Consider the following 22500-nt stretch of genomic DNA (forward strand, 5'->3'; position numbering starts at 1 on the left):
GTTTTATTGGATCTTTACTGTTCCTATTATATGCACATGATATACAGTATAGGTCATTCTTAAAAATTATTTTGTTGCTTATGCAGATGATGCTACTCTCTTTGTATCGATCACAGTTCCTATGTTTCTATGACTAATGTCTGTTTATTTCATTCGTTTTTTTTTTCTAAAGATATTTCTTCAATTATTTACATATATACTGAAATTCTAGGTGTCAGGTACTTTTAAGAAACATGCACTGTATTTAGTATATCTGATCTTTAATTACACAAAATATAAACATAATGTGTAAAGTGTTGAAATTTCTGGAGGCTCTATCTTGCACAAATTTTGAGATTCTCTTTTCATTTGTCGTTTTAAATAATGTTTGATAATATCTTCAACCAGAGCAAAAGGGACTCTCAGATTCGAATTGAAAATTGTTACTGCAACTCACCTAGAACCGTCCTTTTACTCGCAGCCCAGAAGCAACAGTAATTTTCAGCTTCCATCTGCTTTGAAGCTCAGAGCACGAGCTGTAAACGGACGAAAGATAGAAAGAGAACGAATATTTTGATTTGATATCAAAAACAGTTTTCAGAAACATGCATCGATCTTATTTAATCTCCAATTACACGAAAAATATCTGCATGGTTTGTCAAATCTAAAGATTTCTGGAGGCTCTATCTTGAACAGATATTTAAATTCTTTCGGTCATGTTTTGGATATTGTTTGCTTATATCTTTAACCGTAGCGAAAGGGACTTCCAGATTCGAATTAGATATAAATATTGTAACTCACCCAGAAGAGTCTATTTCCTCTCAGCTTAGAAGCAACAGTAATTCTCCGCCCCCATCTCCTTCAAAGCTCAGAAGCAGATGCCCCTTGTACTTCATGGCAGCCTTCTGGTAATATCTTCTTATTACACAAACTCTTATTGATATGTTCAGAGCAAGAGCTTGTCAGGTGTGAACCAGGAGAGCTGAATGTTGGAACTGATAAAGGCTTCAAAACTGACTACTGTTCAAAAGTGAGTCGAAATCCAGAGAAATACAGGTGTTTCTCTGTGATGTATATGAGTGAGAAAACTTCAAATAGCAAATATATAGTATAATAAATCTTATTGGAAATGTCAGACAAAAGAAAACATTTTCTGTATTTATAAACATGTGTCGTTTCATTTAGGTCAAGTGATTATTTTTGAAATGGAGGTAATTTCATGGTGTACCTGAAAACCACAACAAAAACAGCTACATCAATAAAGATAATAGTTATATTGATAATATTAATAATGATAATAATAATGAAAATAATGATGATAATAATAATAAATATACTACTACTACTACTACTACTACTACTACTAATAATAATAATAGTAATAATATTCATAATAATAATAATAATAATAATAATAAAAAATAATAATAATAATAATGATAAAAGCACATATACCTATTCGATTCTGCCTCAATAATAATAATAATAATAATAATAATAATAATAATAATAATAATAATAATAATGATAAAAATATTAAAATTAAAAAAAAATATAATAATAATAATAATAATAATAATAATAATAATAATAATAATAATAATAATAATAACAACAGCAATAATAATAATAATAATAATAATAATAATAATAATAATAATAACAATAAAGATAATAATAACAACAACAACAACAACAATAATAATAATAATAATAATAATAATAATAATAATAATAATAATAATAATAATAATAATAAGTTAGAGTTCTTCAAACAAATATTATTCTAAAAGCATTGTAGTATATAATCCTCTCGTATAGGTCGACTCACAAACTAAATGAAGAATATATAAATTTTTAAATCCTTTACAAAATCAATCGATTGAAAAGAATGAAAAAGGGTATGCAGAACTATAAGAAAATTGTATCTTAAATCCTTTTCTGAAAAGAAGATTTGAATTCCTGTTCAAAATTTGAATATGGTTTTTAAATTTGAATTAAACCCTGAAATTTGAGTGTCATTACAAAATTCATTATTTTTCTTTGAAAGTGAAGAATATATGATATAAATGATACACAGTTAGAAAAGGTTTTTATAATATTTAAAAAACAGAAGGTTAGTTTTATGTAAGCATTTTTCCTCGATAATTATATCAACAACAACAACAACAACAATAACAACAACAATCCTTTTCCATTAAATTTACGGGCTTTAATTAGAGTAATTCAATTACTAATTAGTGTCTGGGGAGTTTTTTAAATCAGGTGGATGGAGTTGGTCCTCTCAAACGTGTCCTGGACGTGTTGGGAACGAGGGAAGACGAGAGACTTCTCCGGATTTAACTTTTCACTCCCCTTGATTCGAACACGTTTCTGATGGATAATGTATTTCATTTTACAATGGAGAGAGAGAGAGAGAGAGAGAGAGAGAGAGAGAGAGAGAGAGAGAGAGAGAGAGAGAGAGAGAGAGAGAGAGAGTCTTTTTCTATATTGTCACCGTATTTGATTTAACAATAGAGAGAGAGAGAGAGAGAGAGAGAGAGAGAGAGAGAGAGAGAGAGAGAGAGAGAGAGAGGGGGGGGGGGGATTTCAACACTTTTTTGATAGTCTACGTATTTGCTTTTACGAACGTAATTCGTCCATCCTGATACGTATTTTTTCTGAAGTCTTTTCTTGTTATTTTACACATACATACATACATACATACATACATACATGCATATATACATACATACATACACATAATTACTGCTAATAAGTAGAAAATTTAAAAAGTTGGAATATTATTATAATGGATAATAATATCATTATGTTTTTTTTTTCTAATTATGCTCTTTGGTAGAAATAATTGAAGAACTAATACATTACAATACAATTGTTTACATAATAGAATACAGTAATATGAAAAACTGAAAAAAGAAGGAAAATAATGAAGAATATATTAGAATGACCGTTAGCATTATTTTAACTCTACATTTAAGGCAAAGTCTTAAAATCCAATGAAGTATCTAAAAGATAAATTTTGTTATATGAAATGGATTTTGAGCGAAGCAAAATATGTATTTTTGGGTGAGATAGCCATATGAACTACAGTGATATTCCCAGAGAATTTACCTTTAGGTATCCAGAATTCTAACTTCTGGCGCAAATATCCTTAAAATTTCTCTTAAGGATATCGCATAAATCAGGAAACGTATATCTTGATAAGACACATAGCTATCTTCACTCTGAATAGTGTTTTCGCATCGAGGGGGAAGAGTGGGAAATTTGTAAGGGGAGCCTTTATCAAGGTTACCCTATTTCCCATACTACTATTGAGTATCAAGATGGTGCCATATTCAAGATGGCAGTTATTCCATGTAGCTTGAGCATGGTGCTACAGATATAGTAGTTTCGGGAGGGATCCTGCCAAGGCCTTTTCTATAGAAAAGGAGGGCGGGTCCATCAGGACGACATGATTATCTCACTCAAAAATAAATTTTTTCACTTCGCTCAAAATCCATTTTTTTTGCTCAAGCCATGTCGTCCTAATGGAAGTTTACCAGAGAATTACTGAAAAGTACTGTATCTGTGGATTTTCATATGTGCCTTAACTTTGCGACAATTTTTCTATGGTCATCTGGACGATTGAGACAAATGACGTTATTGTTATCCATCATTACCACTTATCAGAGACAATGTTAGTGCTTCCTGCCCTCTGCAGGGAAGAGTCATACTAGACAGTAGTAAAGAGGTTCTCAAGGTTAGCATTTATTGTATGAACAATCATAAGTATCCACCCGATATACAGACGGTCTCACGGTTTGCATATATTTTCGGAAATATAAGTGTCAACTATATCCATTGTTTGTAAGCATACAATGATATGCGGTTTACTTAAATAAGTAAATACGAGAACTCTGGCATATATAAAGTGCAAATTGCAGGGCGAAATAGGACGCAATTACATTCTAATAGACACTTATTTCGAATAAATGACTAAATGGAAAATGAGTGAAACGAATGTAACGTGTTAAAGGAATTATACGTGCAACGTATACAGAAAATATTTTTCATCCCTGAAAGGGAGAAATGATGAGTGCCACTCTAAAGCTGAAAATTTTTGATAAATATTCCCAATATAAATTCTGTAAATGTTGTATACTATCAACACTATGTACTACGTACACACTGCACAAGTGTTATCAGTATAATTCCATACCTGAGATTTAGAAGTCTTAGTGTCACCATGGTGACACTCACTTAAAAGGTATTGCACCGGGAGTGTCAACACCTTTCCACCCTAATTGATAGACCCAATCAATTAACTGTTCATCGCAACACTAGACAACAGATTTTGATACGCTACCTGCCGCCACCACATAGTGCTTCAGTTCATGGACTTTCTTGGCTTTGTGTTTGTAGAACACTCTGGATGATTTCCATCCAGTATATGAGCGAAGACATTCAAAGTCCATATATTGAAAAAAGTTCAGTGATGAGCAATTTTCCTAGGATCATGACCTGCGGCTGTACTGACAGGATCCGCTATGCGAATGAAGTAGGTGAGCTTTGACCTCAGTTGTTTTGGGGATAAGTTTGTTCCTCAGGTTTCTCCTTTGAAGAGCTGTCCTCCACTGAAGTGTGAAGTTCTATGAAGTTAGACATTTACACACTCTACTGGACATAGAGAGACATCTTCCTTTAGAGGGCGGATTCTCCAGGGACCCCATCTTTTAGTGGGTAGCTCGTTCTTAGCGAGAAAGGCTGGATCGGGAAAGAGATTCAGTTCTCCCACTTCTGTGAACTGAATGTGGCCCTCATTTCTTGATAGGGCTACTATTTCACTAACTCTAGCACCTGAGGCTATATCGAACAGGAAAATAACCTTCTGGGTTAGATCCTTGAGAGAACAATCTTCATTGTTCACAGATGAAGCATAATATAGGACCTTGTCCAAAGACCATGAGATGTTCTTCGGAGGAGCTGTAGGCCTAAGCCTAGCGCAAGCCTTCAGGATCTTGTTAAAGATATCATTCGTCAGATCCACTTGAAAGGCATATAGCAGACATCTAGTCAAGGCTGACTTACACGTAGTTATGAAGGTGGATAAAGGACAGACAGAAGTCTATTGAAAATTCTTTCGGTCCTTTTGCTTTAACAATAGCAACCCACTTTTTCCAAGACGATTCATATTGTCTTCTAGTTGACTTAGACTTATATTCTTCTAGGAAGTCTATATTGTCTTCTGAGATCCCAAATCTTTTCTTAACCACTAGGGCGAGAAATTCATGAAATGAAGGTTTTGGGTTCTCTGTGATGACAATTAACTTCTGAACCCTTTGAGATAGTGCTGGGTTCAGTACAAGGGCCAGCCTCAGCTTTAGTTCCCTCATTAGAGGGAACCAGTTGCACTTGGGCTATTTGGGAGCCACTAGAGCTGCCGTTCCTTGGAAGGATCTCAGCGTGGTGAGGACCTTCAGCAGGAGATTGGATGGAAGGAACAGGAATTTTGGGGTCTATCCGTTCCAAACTAGGAACATGGTGTCCGTTATCTCCTCTAGAGGGTCCTCGTATGGGGCTATGTATCGAGGTAGTTTCTTGATGACGCTCGTCACGAAGAGGTCGACCTGCAGTTCCAGGACTCGTTCCAATCTGGAAGAGAATGGGTCTGGGTCTGTGGACCATTCTTACTCTATCGGCTCGAGCCTGAGTAGAGCATCCGCTGTCACATTGCGGATCATTTGTAAGTTAACTGCTGATAGGTGCCATCTCTTTAGGTAAGGGATGGCTAATATCACCTAGATTATATGGGACGATCATGAGCCTTGCCGGTTAAGACATCTCACTATTGCCTCGCTGTCCAAGATCAGCCTGATGAGTGCTGATCTGTGCGGATAGAGATACCCCGACGTCAACAGGACTGCCATGGCTTCCAAAATGTAGATGAGAAGGGCCTTGAGTAGAGATGACCAAGTCCCTTTGGCTTTCCCCTGATGGGAGTGAAATCCCCATTCTTCCGTCGAGGCATCCATGTGGATGATCTTCGATAGTCGAGGTGGTTGGAAGGGCCTGGTCCCCATTAGGTTTTTGGCCTTCGACCATGGGATGAGAAGCGATCAAGGTAAGACCAATATCGGTCATTTTAGATCTCTTTGAATGTTTGATGCATATCTTCTCCAGGCTCCTGACATATCTTTCAGCTGTGCTCTTAGCACTGGGTCTGTCACTGCCATGAACTGGAGAGAGTTCAGTAATCTTTCCTGTTAGCATCTTCAAATCCTGTCGGATTACAGTAGTCTCTTGACCGACCTTGCGATCTCCTTCTTCATCCTTAAGGGAAAGGAGAGACAGTGTGACCTCAGGTTCCAATGGTTTACCAGATATTGAAACCTTTGAGCTGGAGAGAGTCGAGACTTCTTGAAGTTTATCTTGCTTCTTTGGATGCTTGCAGACCAGCTGCTTCTGGTGTTGCCAGCACCAGCCAGTCGTCCAGGTACTTTGTTACCTGAACAGTTTCTAGGCATTGTTATTGCATGACTGCGTCCGCCAATTTCGTGAAGATACTTGGGACTGTGTTTAGTCCGAAGAGTATGGCTCTTAGAACATACTTTATCTTCTGCAACTTGAATCCTAGGTAGGAGGAGAGGGGGCGACTGACTAGAAGCTGCCAATAGGCATCTGTCAGGTCTATCGTGACTGTAAACGCCCCTTTTTGTGATAGGGTCCTTATGTGTAGAAGGATTAACATCTAGAACTTGCTGTTTCTTTTGAACTTGTTGAGTGGCGACTAGTCCAGAATGACTCTGAAATTTCCTGAGTCCTTCTTGGGAACACAAAACAGCCTTCCCTGGAATTTGAAGGACTTTGCTTTCCTTATAATCAGTATGCTCCAGTGCTATAGGGTATACTCTTCTAATATGGGGTTGAAGTGTTGGAAGAGTTGAGGTAATGATGGTAGAGACATGTCTAGTTTTCATCCTAGTCCAATCTTGACTAAGCCTTGGGCCCAAGGATCGAACGTCCAACGATCCTATTGGAGCCTCCCTCCTACCAGAAGCGTCTCTTTGCTTCGATTGATCAGAAGGTTTACCTCCTTGACCTCCTACCTGGGGCACCGCGGTCATAGAACCTGTGGGATGTTGTTGAGCAGACCGAGGAAAAAGTCAAGGCTTCTTCGTCTTCCTTTTAGGTTGGGGACCCACATCAAGGGAAGACTTCCTCTTTCAAGAGATGCCCCACTCCTGGAGAAGGTTCCTATTCTCCTTGGTGGCTTTCTCGACTACCTCTTCGACTACTTCGTTTGGAAAGAGGTCTTTACCCCAGATGTTGGAAGATATCAGCTTCCTTGGTTCATGTTTCACTGTTGCTGCAGCGAACACGAACTCTCTACAGGCTCTCCTAGCCTTCATAAAGGCATATAGGTCTTTTACTAAGGTGGCCATATGCATTTTGGCCAAGACCATGAGCATGTCTAGGGTACTTCGTTGGCCTGCACACATCTCTATGCAGTTTTGCAGGGATAAGGAGGCCGCAAGTCTCTCCTTTGTCTCTTGTTCCTTGCACAAGAGAAACTCAGAAAGTTTAGGGAGATTCTCGCTAAAGTGTCATCCAGCGATGTCCGCGTCAATTTTCCCTAGTGAGAAGGTTAAGTGGACTTCCTTCCAATCCTTCTCCCTCATGGGCAAGGCTAGTGAAAGAGGCCTGCACTCCTCAAGTGCAGGGCAGGGTTTGCCTGCCTCCACTGCCTTGGCAACATATTTTAATGCCTTCCACAAAAAGGGGAAGGCTATTGAAGCAGGAGCAAGAAAGGTAGGGTGTCTCTTATTTAGGGCGAACATTTTCGACACCGAGTAATCCGCCTTTCTGAGGCTACTTGAAAAGAGAGCCTGTGCCTTATCGTGGTCGAGAACCATGAATTCCTTCGGTTCCACCTCTTTTTCTGACGTTGGTTCATGCTTCAGTCTAATGATGCAATCAGGTAAAGCGTTTGTACCAACCGTGTGTCACACAATTGTACATAATTCCTTTTGCATATATTATGCTTGTATTTTCGCTCTTCCCTCGCACTAAACGAACATGAAAATTCATGTCTGCGGTTTCCTCTGTAACATTGTCTGTCTTGTTAACTTGTTATGTCCTGTTGCCTTGAGGTTTTGTATATAAAGGAGAGTGTTCTATAACAATATAACTCAGTTGATTGCATCCTGCCTTTGAGTTCACAACCCTCTCTCGGCTCGTCACATTGGTGACCCCGGAAGTCGACTCGCTCCCACTGCCTTCCACCCCCACCTCCCTCACCCCTCCATCGTTGGTACTATGACGGAGACGGACTCTACTACAGCAGTTGGCGCTGCGGCCGCCCCATTGAAACTCTCACCGTTCGCCAGCGGAGAAGCGTTTGCTTGGTTCCAACACGCAGAAGTCCACTTTTGTATCAGGGGCGTGACTCGCTCAACCACCAAAGCGGATTATGTTCTCGCGGCGATACCTGAGGACACCTTCCCAGAAATATCCGACTGGTTTTGTGAATAAGGAGACAACCCAATAGCGTATGACGCCCTCAAAACCTACCTTCTGCAGCAGTACTCGCCGTCGCCAGCCGCCCGTATAGCAAAGCTTTTTCAGCTCTCGCAACAACCGTTGGGGGACCAAAGGGCTTCGCTTGCCGTCAGGGAAATGACCAGTATCGCTCGCCTTCAACCTGCCGCAGACGGCTCTCCTCGTGAGGTGAACCTACTTCGTGCCCTTTGGATACGCTGTTTACCTGAACCTGTACGCGCTGCCATACCCGATGTCGATAGTTTACCCATAAAGGACTTGATGACCAAAGCCAACGCCCTTATGGACAGCCACTTCAAAACCTCCATCAACGCCTCCACCCCTGACGACAAGGATGCCTATTCAACGTCAACCGAAGCTGACATGAATGCCATAGGACATACACGCCTACCCCGTGACGTGCCGAAGCGGCGACAAAGCCGCCCACCACACACCACCCACCAATCGCTCGCGCCCCAACGAACGACTTCTACAGCCACTTACTACCTCCCATCCGCCGCAGTTTTGCTACTACCACTTCAGATTCGGGGCAACCGCGAAGAAATTTACCAAGGATTGTCAGTGGCCATAAAACGTGTAAGTAGGCCATCGCTTGTGGCGGTGGCCTCCCATGTTTCTAATCTTTTCTTTTTACAGGATGCAGGAACGGGCGTGCGATTTTTGGTAGACACGGGTGCTTGTCGTTCTCTTTTGCCAAGGAAACTCTTCAAGGCACGACGTAGTCTGTCTACATCTGCCGACGTCCGCTTGGTAGCTGCCAACGGATCTGCGATACCCACCTACGGTTACGATAACATCACATTGTCGTTCGGAAACGGTAAATTCAATTGGAAGTTTCTCGTTTCTGACGTCACAATGCCAATCCTCGGTGCGGATTTCCTCTCTCATTTCCACCTTCTGGTCGATGTCGCCCACCGACGATTGGTCAACGCAGGCTCGTACTTGTCGACACCTCTTCAACCCGCCCCCTCTAACCTCGCTCTCCACATCAGCGCACCCACGGATGCCTACGCCCACCTCCTCACGTCGTACCCGGAAGTTTTCCGTCCAGAACTTCACCAAACGCCCACGGTTCCTGCCAAGCACGGTATTTATCACCATAATAAGACGACGGGACCCCTAGTCTTCGCAAAATTCAGACGTCTGGCACCGGAACGATTGGCAGCCGCCAAACAGACGTTTGCCGAAATGGAGAAAATGGGCCTTTGCCAAAAGGCCTCCCGCCCATGGTCGTCACCCTTACACATCGTTCTGAAGAAAGACGGCTCCCTCCGTCCGTGCGGGGATTACAGGCGGCTGAACATGCAAACAGAACCGGATCACTACCCCCTCCCAAACATTGCCGATGTGACCTCCTACCTGCAAAAAGCGAAGGTTTTCTCTACGCTCGACCTCCTGAAGGGGTATTATCAGGTGCCTATGAACCCGGAAGACATCCCCATGACCGCCATCACCACTCCGTTTGGCACATACACCTTCAATTACTCCTGTTTTGGCCTTCGTAATGTTGGGGCAACGTTTCAACATCTCATGGATGGCATCTTAGGGGACCTCCCTTTCTGTGTATGTTATGTGGACGACATACTTGTGTTCTCCTCCTCAAAAGAGGAACACCCCCATCACTTGAGCATCGTGCTCGACCGCCTGCAACAAAACGGCCTTGTAGTCCGGTACGACAAGTGTACCTTTGGCGCCAACGAAGTGTCGTTCTTAGGGCACCGTATCACTCCTGAAGGAGTCCATCCCCTCCCTGAGAAGGTAGCAGCAGTTCAGAATTTCCCCGCGCCCTCAACCGTCAAAGCTCTGCAGGAATTCTTGGGCATGATCAACTATTATCACCGTTTTCTGACAGCCATTGCCGCCACTCTTACTCCCCTCTACGCCTCCCTCAAGGGCAAGCCAAAGAACCTGAAGTGGGGTCCCCTTCAAGAAGCAGCATTCTGCAATGCAAAGAAGGCCCTATCAACTGCTGCAGCTCTCACTTTTCCTATCCCCCACGCCCCTTTCCTTCTCTCCACCGATGCCAGCGACGTCGCTATTGGTGCAGTACTCGAGCAGGTGGTCAAAGGCTCGCCCCGCCCATTGGCCTTCTTCAGCAGAAAACTGTCCAAGGCAGAATCGGGTTATTCTACCTTCGATCGAGAATTGCTGGCGGTGAACTTGGATGTCCGTCACTTTCACCATTTCTTAGAAGGTATGCCCTTCGTCATTCGCACAGACCACATGCCTCTGGTGCACGCCTTCACTCGACAGTCTGACGCCTGGTCTGCCCGTCAACACCGACATGTCTCCGCCATGGCTGAATACAATTGCACCATCCAATACGTCCCTGGGAAAATGAATCCCGTTGCCGATGCCCTGTCAAGAAACACGTTGGCTGCCGTTCAACTGAGATTGGATTACAACGCCCTGGCTGAAGCCCAACGACAGGATCCAGAGTATCAAGCTTGTAGGACATCCTGCACGTCCCTCCGTTGTGAAGATTTTCCCCTCGAAGACTCCAACACCACCCTCCTCTGTGACGTCAGTACTGGTGGACCGCGACCTTGGATTCCTGCTCCCATGCGCCGACAGGTGTTTGATTTCATTCACGGCCTTTCACATCCCTTGTGCCGTTCTACTGCACAGCTGCTGAAGGCAAAGTTCATTTGGCATGGCATTTCTAAGGATGCTAAGGATTGGGTATGCGCCTGTACTTCTTGCCAAACTTCCAAAGTACATCGACACACGGATTCAGGAGTGGGCACCTTTCCTCAACCTCAGCGTCGTTTCTCACACATTCACGTCGACGTTGTAGGCCCCCTACCCACATCACAAGGACATCGTTACCTGTTTACCGTCATCGACCGCTCCACTCGTTGGCCTGAAGCCATTCCCATGGAAACTGCAACGTCCGCCTCATGTACATCTGCCTTACTCTCTGGATGGATTTCAAGATTCGGTATCCCTGAGCATATCACTTCTGACAGGGGAACCACTTTCACCTCTCAATTGTGGACGTCATTAGCGAATCTCCTGGGCATCACCCTACATCAGACAACGGCCTACCACCTCGCTGCCAATGGAATGGTTGAACGTATTCATCGCACCCTCAAAGCAGCTTTGATGTCCCGCTGCAAGGATTGCAACTGGTTTACTCAGCTTCCCTGGGTCCTCCTGGGACTAAGGACCACTCCTAAAGACGCCCTCGACGTCTCGGCAGCTGAAATGGTGTATGGCGACCCGTTGGTCGTCCCTGCCGAATTTTTTCCTTCTACAACCTCCTCCGACAATCTCCAGCGCATATGTCACGTCGTGGGAAAATTTACTCCGTGCCGCCAGACTTACAAGCCCCCAGCGAAGCATCACATACCAACGGACTTGCACTCTGCAACGCACGTCTTCCTGCGCAACGACACTAGCAAGCCACCACTAACGCCCCCTTACACGGGCCCTTTCCTTGTGATCCGATGCAGTCCGAAAGCATTCCTACTAAACATTCGGGGCAAAGAAGACTGGGTCTCCATTGATCGTCTAAAACCTGCTTATCTTCGACCAGATGACCCGCCTACAGTTCGCCTCTCCAGATCAGGGCGCCCTATTTAACATATACAGTATGTCATTATTTTACATAATTCCTTTTGCATATATTATGCTTGTATCTTCGCTCTTCCCTCGCACTAAACGAACATGAAAATTTATGTCTGCTGTTTCCTCTGTAACATTGTCTGTCTTGTTAACTTTTTATGTCCTGTTGCATTGAGGTTTTGTATATAAAGGAGAGTGTTCTATAACAATATAACTCAGTTGATTGCATCCTGCCTTTGAGTTCAAAACCCTCTCTCGGCTCGTCACACGTTAAAGCTTAGCCAAAACTGGATTTCGTCTAAAGGGACAGCTCCCATCTACTCTGAGATGTAGAGTTTGCCATCCATAATCGGCATAAGCTCCGCATACCTCCCAGGGATTGGTTTTGGAGCATGTCGGGAGGTCTTAGTCTCTGTGTGGCTTGAATGACCCACGGGAGTCGATTTTAGGTATATTTCTTGAATGCAATTTCTCGAAAGTCAAATTCTCGAACTCAATTGCTCGAAAAATAATTTCTCGAACTATCATTTTCTCGAATCCCATATTTCTCGAAAACTGATATCTATTTTCTCGAGAAAATTGAATGGAAAAATTTTCATGTATTTCAAGGAAAAAAATATCCTTTTGGGTGGACAAACACAAATGTTAAAAATTTATTGTAAATGAAGGAATGAAAAAAATACAAAGGTTATAATTTTATAGTATGTATAAAAATATTATCATTTAAAATGAAATACAGTATTAAAATTCAATCAATCAAAATGAAATGTTGTATGCTATACTTCGTATATATTCTTCGACAGGCCTCTCTTCATCTCTTTTTATTTTCTGATTTTCACTTGTTTTAGTCTTATTTATTTTCTTTGTACTTTATTTTTCCATACTGTATTATTTTATATAAAAAAATATAAAGTTAATATCTTTTATGACGTAAACGTGGAATTACAAATAGGTACGCAGTGTATCGTGCATTATTCGTACGCCCGTAAATACAGGACATCATGGAATGCTAATAGCAAGGTCTGCCTCTTTATAAAGTGGTCTTTGGCGCTTATGGGATACTTTCGATTGTGTTCGAGAAATTTACTTGTTCGTTTTCGAGTAACTGACATTCAAGAAAATGATAGTTCGAGAAATTATTTTTCGGTCAATTGAATTCAAGAAATTTACCTTCGAGTAATTGATTTCGAGAAATTTGCCTGACACCTCGGGGGCGATGAGTGGAGCTTCACGGAGCTCTCTCTCTTGAATTTTGCTTCCTTTGTTTCGCCTTGTTTGCAAAAGTTTTCCAATAGACCAGTAATAGGGGCCAGTGACTGGCTCATTTTGTCAAATAGAAGGGTAGAAGGTGAAGACATCACGGTTTACGGGTCCAGGGCCAGCACAGACGGAAGGAATTCCGACACAACATCGTCATCTTCTTCCTGAGGTGCCTTCCTGCCCTCCGTCTCTATGGCAATCTGGACACAGGGAGGTACGAGTCGTGCTTGGGGCACCACCATTTCACTACTTGCTTATGGGGACACTAAGCTACGCATCCTATCGTTAGGTTGGTATGGTCCCGGAGAGTTCTTCTGGAACCCTCTTACCCATTTGTGTAGTTTCTTATGTGCCGCATCCCTAGACTCCATTGACTTGGGATCATCAAAACCTTCAGTCACTAAGGTCCGACAGATATTGCAGACTTAGGGGTCCCAATATTGCAGGCATTCAGTAATAATATTGCAGGGGGCATGAGACCTGCATGCTTTATGACCGTAAAACTACGTACTCTTAACATTGCAGAAGACTGCCTCACATTTCATCTGGGGTTCCTTCGGCAACGAAAGGAAAACAGAATGACTATACGATAGTTTATCTCACCTGATAAACAATATGTAATTAGTCATATTTTAATAATTATAGCTTAGGATAGTAAGCTAGAAAGGAATAGTGAAAGACACATACTTGTGTATCCCTCCCAACCAGTTGCTGTAACCTCCTCCCAGTATTAAAAATAAAGAGTTTCCTTTATCAGGGCAACTCGAAAGAAAAGTGTTCTAACCCCTAGGGATAAAAAAGTGTACACTGCCACTGACTCTTCTAATTATTTAATATTGTGGGGTATGTATTAAGTGATTTCCAATCAGAGTATTAAAGGAATTCTATTCTTTCAATATAGGTACGGCCTCAGCAAAAGCCTGCACAAGGGTACACAAGATGTGTTAGAAATTAACTACTGTATAATAATACTATAGTTTTTTGTTTGCAGTATATACTATATTGCAAATATACTGGCTACTGTATAATCATATACAGTAGTTCAGCAGGTGTGCTGCCGGCTTGGCTAGCACCTGGCGGCACTGTCCAGCCGGCATGTCGCCGACTGGACTAGAAATTAGGAAAGACACATACTTGTGTATCCAACCAAGCCAATTTCTGTTACTTTCCCTTCCAATATTGAAACCATAGAGTTTCCTGATCAGGGAAGCTCAAATACAAGGGTTCTAACCTTTAAGGATAGAAAGTGTATTACCACTGGCCCTTCTAAATTATTTAATATTGAAGGATAAAACGTAAACTGATTTCTAATCAGAGTATTGAAGGAATTCTATCCTTTCAATTTAGGATTGATCTCAGCTAAAGACTGGGCAAGGATAACCAAGATGTATGTTGGAAATTAACTACTTGTATAATAGATACAATAGTTTTCTATCTGCAGTATATACTGTACTGCAAATATACTGACTACTGTATAATCATATACTGTAGTTCAGCCGGCATATAGCCGGCATAGCTAGTCCCTGACGGAACAGTAAGGCCGGCATACTAGCTGATAGAGAGAGAGAACGCATGGAGTGAAGGACCGCCTTATTAACGTGTATGTTTACACTAATTAAGGATGTAAGTATATAACTTACAGCCTTCCCCCAGAAAGAAGGTTCAAATGGAAGGGGAGAATGTATCATTCAGGCTTCCATCCAACCACAAGTACCGTTGCTGGCATAGTCCGGACGGCATCTGGCCGGATGGCTAGTATCCGGCAGCACTGGTACAGTCGGCCTGCCACCGACTGATTAAGTACCTGTCGACGTCGACCCGGCCGCCATACTGCCAACCGGGTTAGTACCCCGGTTACAGGACTTGTGGACGGCAGTCCAAGGGAGGACTGAAAAACCTAGGTGACAGAAGGGTCTCCCACAGGCAGCCATTATGGCTGGCACAACCTATGCGGATCCTTGTCCATAAGGGAAAGCTGAGTGACTAAACAGCTGCTATGTAGGAGCCCGGCCGGCCCCACAACCCGCCGGCGAGCAGCGAGATTGTGGGACAACGGCCATAGCTAGAAGGACAATCAAATAATTCATACGTATTGAATAAAAACAATACAAAAATTAAGTGAAAACTGAACGAAGAACAAAGGAAATGTAAAAAAAAATTAAAAAGTAAACCAAATATAATAATAATAATAATGATGATAATATTATTAATAATAATATTAATAATAATAATAATAATAATAATAATAATAATAATAATAATAATAATAATAATAATAATAATGATTGATATCATTTTTTTAAAAGAAAATAAATATCCGATTTACTTAAAATGATTCTTCCTTAAGAGTTAATAATTTATTTTTTCTCCTGAAAACAAATTGGAATTGCAAAATGCATACAGATACAAATTCTGTTTGTTATTTCAGATCTTAGAATATAAGGAATCATGGAGGAGTTTATTAACCTAAGTTTTTATTATTGTAAAACAAAATTAATTCTGATCAAGAAATTGGTATAATTTGTTCCAATTTCCTTGCTGCTTTTGATTCTCGTAATCAAGATATAATTTTCATGAAGTGTAAAAGGCGGCGGCAATGTTGCCCCCCTCCCTTACACAAGGGAGAAACTGTTTCTGTATCAGCGCCGTCCTAGGCGGCAGAAGAATGTTTATTCTTCAACCTAGGGTCTGCCGAAATATTGTTAGGAGGGGCCGGCAGGTTTGCCATCCCCTCTCCACAAGGGAGAAACATTGTTTTAGTGTCCGCCCCATCCTAGGCTGTAGAAGAATGTCTATGCTTCAGCCCAGGGTCTGCCAGCATAGGACTAGTCTTCTAAACTGCAGGGAGAACGTGGTGGCAACATACCACAACCACAGGTGCGGTTTAGTGAGGCTTAGCTTCTTATGCCGGTGGCTATAAGCCAGCAGGGGAGTGACTACTCACCCTGCCGGCCTGTCGCCAGCAAAAGACAGAATACTCTGAGTTTCTGTCAAAAACCAAAGCTGGACACTCGCTTGCAAAAGTGGGAGACAGAAAAAACCCTAGCCTAGTCAAGCCGGAGTAAACTACTCTATGGCAAGACCAGAAAGGGTTGCTGCCTGCGGCGGCACTCAGAGGGAAAGAGGGATTTCCCATGACTCTCCACAGGAGACAAGTATCGATTTATATAATTCTAGGAGATATACTATCTCCCTTAGAATCAATAAGAGGATACACCATGGTAAACGGGGAAATGTCTGAAAGTATACTACATCGCCTAGGTTAGGTAACCTAGGCAAGACGAGATCTCAGTTACCTAAATCACCGAAACTCTATAGTATACGATCGACAAAGAAAGAGGAAAATTATGCATACCATAAATATCTTTACAAGTATAATGATGCCTAAACAGCTTTCTTAATTTATTAATGCTATTTCAACCAGGAAAATCGTTTTGCTAACTAAATAACACATGCCTAACGAATGACAGTACCCATGGCACCTCCGGTAACAGGCCTAGCTCCTAAGCAAAATAAATTTCTCTAATTTCACTGTGAAACAAGAGCTAAAATTATATACACTTTAAAGAATCAATACTCAACTTCCCAGAGGCGAAAGAATCTGGAGATTGCATGATAATCCTCACAAAATCGATCGAAAAGGTTAGGTCAACAGGGAACACCACTGTGCAAATTCGCTAGAAAATTAAGAATAATCGACATCTTGTATATGGTGCTATCTTGATACTCAATATTTATATGGGAAATAGGGTAACCTTGATAACGGTCCCCTTCCAAATTTGCCACTCTTCCCCCTCGAGGCAAAAATGCTATTCGGGGTGAAGATCGCTATGTGTCGTATCAAGATAGACGTCCCCTGAATTATGTGATATCTTTAAGAGAAATTTTAAGGATATTCGCGCCAGGAGTTAGAATTCTGGAGACCTAAAGGTAAATTCTCTGGGAATATCACTGTAGTTCATATATCACTTGGAAGCTACTATTAGGAACCCTCCATCAGGAACACATGGCTTGAGCCCAAAAATGCTATCTGTCATTTGAATTTCCCATCCATCCGCCATGTTTGTTCACTCACATCTTGATTCTAACACTGATAATAAGAACAACAATATGTTTTTATATATTGTTTATGAAAATTATGTTCTAAAGGGTTGTTGTGTACGTAGTAATTTCTGGACCACATATTTATTTATTTATTTATCTATTTATTGATTTATTTAATCTTACTATAGATAAATTAGAACAGAAAATTGAATTGATTACCTCAATGTTTCATCTCTGATCTTTTCTTTTAATATAGAAAGATCATGACTTGAAAAAAAATTAGACCTTGCGAAACTATTTAATTCCATAACAATGTTTTTTTTTTCTATCAAATAAGGGAGACATACAATAGTAAGCTCTTCTGGCTCTAATGTAATAAGGTTTTGCTCTGAAGATATCATTATTTCATTAAAAGTTTGCGTATAATGAAGATATCACCAGTAGGCTGCTATGAGGTTCAAGGGACATCTGCTTCTGAGCTTCGAAGGAGATGGGAGCTGAGAATTACTGTTGCTTCTCAGCTTTAGAGGAAAAGGATTTTTCCGGGTGAGCTGTTGTATCACCTTTTATTCCGAATAACAGGTAAAAAAAAAAAAATTTCCAAGATAGAGCTTCCAGAAATCTTGAGACTTTACACAATATGTATATATTTTGTGTAATTGATGATTAGCTCCACTTAATAAGTGTTTCTCAAAACTGCAGGACACCTGGAATTTCAAAATATATGCAAATAATTGAAGAAATATTATGAGTGATGATTAATCAAGTTGAATTGCACCATAAACTCATTTGAAGCGAGATATCAGTCAAGTGTTCCAGCAAAACAGGAACTGCGATCGATACAAAGAGAGTAGCATCATATGCACAAGCAACAGAATAGTTTTCAGGAATAAGATAACATAATATTTGTATTGTAAATTTTTCTTGGAGATTTTGCTGATTTTCCCATGATAGTATGAAGCTCACGGTCAGCGAATTATTATTATTATTATTATTATTATTATTATTATTATTATTATTAGTAGTAGTAGTAGTAGTAGTAGTAGTAGTAATCTCAGTTGTAGAAATATCACTTATAAAAAATAAATACCTAAATTTATATGAAAAATAATAAAACGTTTATTATGATGATAAAAATATAAGCATATTTAATCTATAAAGGTTAATTAATAAACCCACAATTTAGGAATTTGCTTTAATAACACTCAGTGTTCCAGAACAGCTAATGATTATTCCAATACACAAAATAGTAATGATTATTCCATTAAACACAATAGTAATGATTATTCCAATACATAATAGTAATGATTATTCCAATACATAATAGTAATGATTATTCCAATACATAATAGTAATGATTATTCCAATACACAATAGTAATGATTATTCCAATACACAATAGTAATGATTATTCCAATACACAAGAGTAATGATTATTCCAATACATAATAGTAATGATTATTCCAATACAAAATAGTAATGATTATTCCAATACACAATAGTAATGATTATTCCATTAAACACAATAGTAATGATTATTCCAATACATAATAGTAATGATTATTCCAATAAACACAATAGTAATGATTATTCCAATACACAATAGTAATGATTATTCCAATACACACAATAGTAATGATTATTCCAATACACACAATAGTAATGATTATTCCAATACACAATAGTAATGATTATTCCAATAAACACAATAGTAATGATTATTCCAATACACACAATAGTAATGATTATTCCAATACACACAATAGTAATGATTATTCCAATACACACAATAGTAATGATTATTCCAATACACACAATAGTAATGATTATTCCAATACACACAATAGTAATGATTATTCCAATACACAATAGTAATGATTATTCCAATAAACACAATAGTAATGATTATTCCAATACACACAATAGTAATGATTATTCCAATACACATAAGAGTAATGATTATTCTAAGACACACAAAAGTGAGAAGTTTTTAATTGCTCAAAAAATTATTTTTTCCTTTTTCTTTTTGTCATGTTGTTGTTGTTGTTTTATTTGTTTCTGCCGCTACTGTTGGAGTTGAATGCCAAAATAATTCAAACGGCTGCTAAGGGATCTGTTGATGAAGGTTTGGGTGTGGTTGTGGGATTTGCAGTAGTTGTTGTAGACTTTAGTGTGGTTGTGGGATTTGCAGTTGTTGTTGTAGACTCTGGTGTGGTTGTAGGATTTGCAGTTGTTATTGTAGGTTCTTGTGTGGTTGTGGGATTTGCAGTTGTTGTTGTAGACTCTGGTGTGGTTGTAGGATTTGCAGTTGTTGTTGTAGGTTCTGGCGTGGTTGTGGGATTTGCAGTTGTTGTTGTAGACTCTGGTGTGGTTGTAGGATTTGCAGTTGTTGTTGTAGGTTCTTGTGTTGTTGTGGGATTTGCAGTTGTTGTTGTAGACTCTGGTGTGGTTGTAGGATTTGCAGTTGTTGTTGTAGGTTCTGGTGTGGTTGTGGGATTTGCAGTTGTTGTTGTAGGTTCTTGTGTGGTTGTGGCATTTGCAGTTGTTGTTGTAGATTCTGGTGTGGTTGTGGGATTTGCAATTGTTGTTGTGGGTTCTGGTGTGGTTGTGGGATTTGCAGTTGTTAATGTAGGTTCTGGTGAGGTTGTGGGATTTGCAGTTGTTGTTGTAGATTCTGGAGTGGTTGTGGGATTTGCAGTTGTTGTTGTAGGTTCTGGGGTTGTTGTGGGATTTGCAGTTGTTGTTGTAGGTTCTGGTGGGGTTGTGGGATTTGCAGTTGTTGTTGTAGGTTCTGGTGTGGTTATGGGATTTGCAGTTGTTGTTGTAGGTTCAAGTGTGGTTGTGGGATTTGCAGTTGTCGTTGTAGGTTCTGGTGTTGTTGTGGGATTTGCATTTGTTGTTGTAGGTTCTGGTGTGGTTGTGGGATTTGCAGTTTTTGCTGTAGGTTCTGGTGTGGTTGTGAGATTTGCAGCGGTTGGTGTAGGTTGTGGTGTGGTTGTGGGATTTGCAGTTGTTGTTATAGGTTGTGGTGTGGTTGTGGGATTTGCAGTAGTTGTTGTAGGTTCTGGTGTGGTTGTGGGATTTGCATTTGTCATTGAAGGTTCTGGTGTGGTTGTGGGATTTGCAGTTGTTGTATATTTTGGTGTGGTTGTTGGATTTGCAGTTGTTGTTGAAGGTGCAAATGTTGTTATGGGATTTGCAGTTATTGTTGTAGGTTGAAGTATGGTTGTGGGATTAGGTGTTGTTGTTGCAGGTTCAAGTGTGGTTGTGAGATTTGCAGTTATTGTTGTAGGTTCAAGCGTGGTTGTGGGATTTGTAGTTGTTGTTGAAGGTACAAGTGTGGTTGTGGGATTTTCAGTTGTTGTTGTAGGTTCAAGTGTGGTTGTGGGGTTTGCAGTTATTGTTGTAGGTTCTGGTGTGGTTGTGGGATTTGCAGTTGTTGTTGTAGGTTCAAGTGTGGTTGTTTGATTTGTAGTTGTTGTTGTAGGTTTAAGTGTGGATGTGGGATTTGCAATTGTTGTTGAAGGTTCTGGTGTGGTTGTGGGATTTGCAGTTGTTGTTGTAGGTTCCAATGTGGTTGTGGGATTTGCAGTTATTGTTGGAGGTTGAGCCGTGGTTATAGGATTTACTGTTGGTGGAATAGTAGTTGTGACTTCAGCTGTTGTTGGAGATTGGATTGTTGTAGGTAAAGGTGAGGTCTGTGCCGCAGGTATTGTATTCGGTTGCCCTGATGATTGAGGAGGTATTGGAGGATTGCCAGATGTTGGTGATGGTGAGGTGTCTTCAGGTTTTGCTGTTGTTGGAGGATTGCCAGACGTTGGTGATGCTGGAGAGTTTCCAGGTCCTACTGTTGTTGGAGGATTGCCAGACGTTGGTGATGCTGGAGTGTTTCCAGGTCCTATTGTTGTTGGAGGATTGCCAAACGTTGGTGATACTGGAGTGTTTCCGGGTCCTACTGTTGTTGGAGGATTGCCAGACGTTGGTGATGCTGGAGTGTTTCCGGATCCTACTGTTGTTGGAGGATTGCCAGATGTTGGTGATGCTGGAGTGTTTCCGGGTCCTACTGTTGTTGGAAAACTGCCAGACGTTGGTGATGCTGGAGTGTTTCCGGTTCCAACTGTTGTTGGAGGATTGCCAGATGTTGGTGATGCAGGAGTGTTTCCGGGTACTACTGTTGTTGGAAGACTGCCAGACGTTGGTGATGCTGGAGTGTTTCCGGGTCCAACTGTTGTTGGAGGTTTGCCAGATGTTGAAGGGCCTGTGGAGTTTCCAGATCCTGCTGTTGCTGGAGGATTGCTAGACGTAGAAAGCGTTGGTGGAATCAGAGCGGCGGAAGTTTGCTCTGAATAATCAGCAGTCAGGCCCATCATAATAGTCACTCCACCATGGTGCGAGGTACCTGAACCTTACAATATTTTAAAATTCAAAAGATTAGTTCTGAAATAAAAGGAGAAACTCGAGCTGGACAATGGCGAAGAACCTCTAAATGGAAAGAAGAAAAAGGAGGAAAACAATGCCGTTTAGTCACTTAAGCTAAGAAGTAAAGGAACTTTGAATACGCCTCTGGTCTGCTTTAGGAGACAGACTATTAACGGGACCACCTTTACAGAAACATTTACTGAAACGTATTCAATTTTCATTTGACATAGTCTTTACATAATGATCAAATTTGTCCGCCTAATCAATAACTTCCAAAATGATTTAAATATCTGGTTTTCCAGTAATTAAAAATAGTAGAATGAAAAGTTTTCATATATTTATTACAAAAGTGTAGTCGTAAATTATCACAGTTAGTTTAGATCTAGAGTCATTCTTGTGGCTAAAAATAATAAGTTTGTCTACTGTTCACTTCGTACAATTGTCCGAATATAACGCAAGTAAAAAAAAACCTCTGTATGAAAGGGTTTTTGAGAAAGCTGTGTAATTTTATTCGTGGGACCTCTTTTGTATCTAGTAGTGATTAAATTCTGAGTAAGTTTGATAAATACGAATCATTAAAATTTAAAGCGATGACAATATATTAAAGAAATTTCCATCATACGCGAGCAAAAAGACGCTTATACTTATAACAGAAGTGCAGACACTTTACATTTGAGTAATATAAATACT

At 40.4% G+C, this 22500-nt stretch overlaps 1 protein-coding gene across 1 annotated transcript in view; it reads right to left on the reverse strand.

Annotated features, from left to right (window-relative positions):
- Positions 1-19484: 19484 nt before the first annotated feature.
- LOC137635903 (mucin-2-like) overlaps positions 19485-22500 on the reverse strand; it is an 8119-nt gene continuing 5103 nt past the window's right edge. The window contains exons 3-4 of the mRNA XM_068368339.1: positions 20205-21796; positions 19485-19829 (exon numbers count right to left, since the gene is read on the reverse strand). Of these exons, the coding sequence (XP_068224440.1) occupies positions 19485-19829; positions 20205-21796 (1937 nt within the window). The remainder of the gene's footprint in view (positions 19830-20204; positions 21797-22500) is intronic.

Source organism: Palaemon carinicauda, unplaced genomic scaffold (genome assembly GCF_036898095.1).
Source record: "Palaemon carinicauda isolate YSFRI2023 unplaced genomic scaffold, ASM3689809v2 scaffold194, whole genome shotgun sequence".
Classification (NCBI taxonomy): Eukaryota; Metazoa; Arthropoda; class Malacostraca; order Decapoda; family Palaemonidae; genus Palaemon; species Palaemon carinicauda.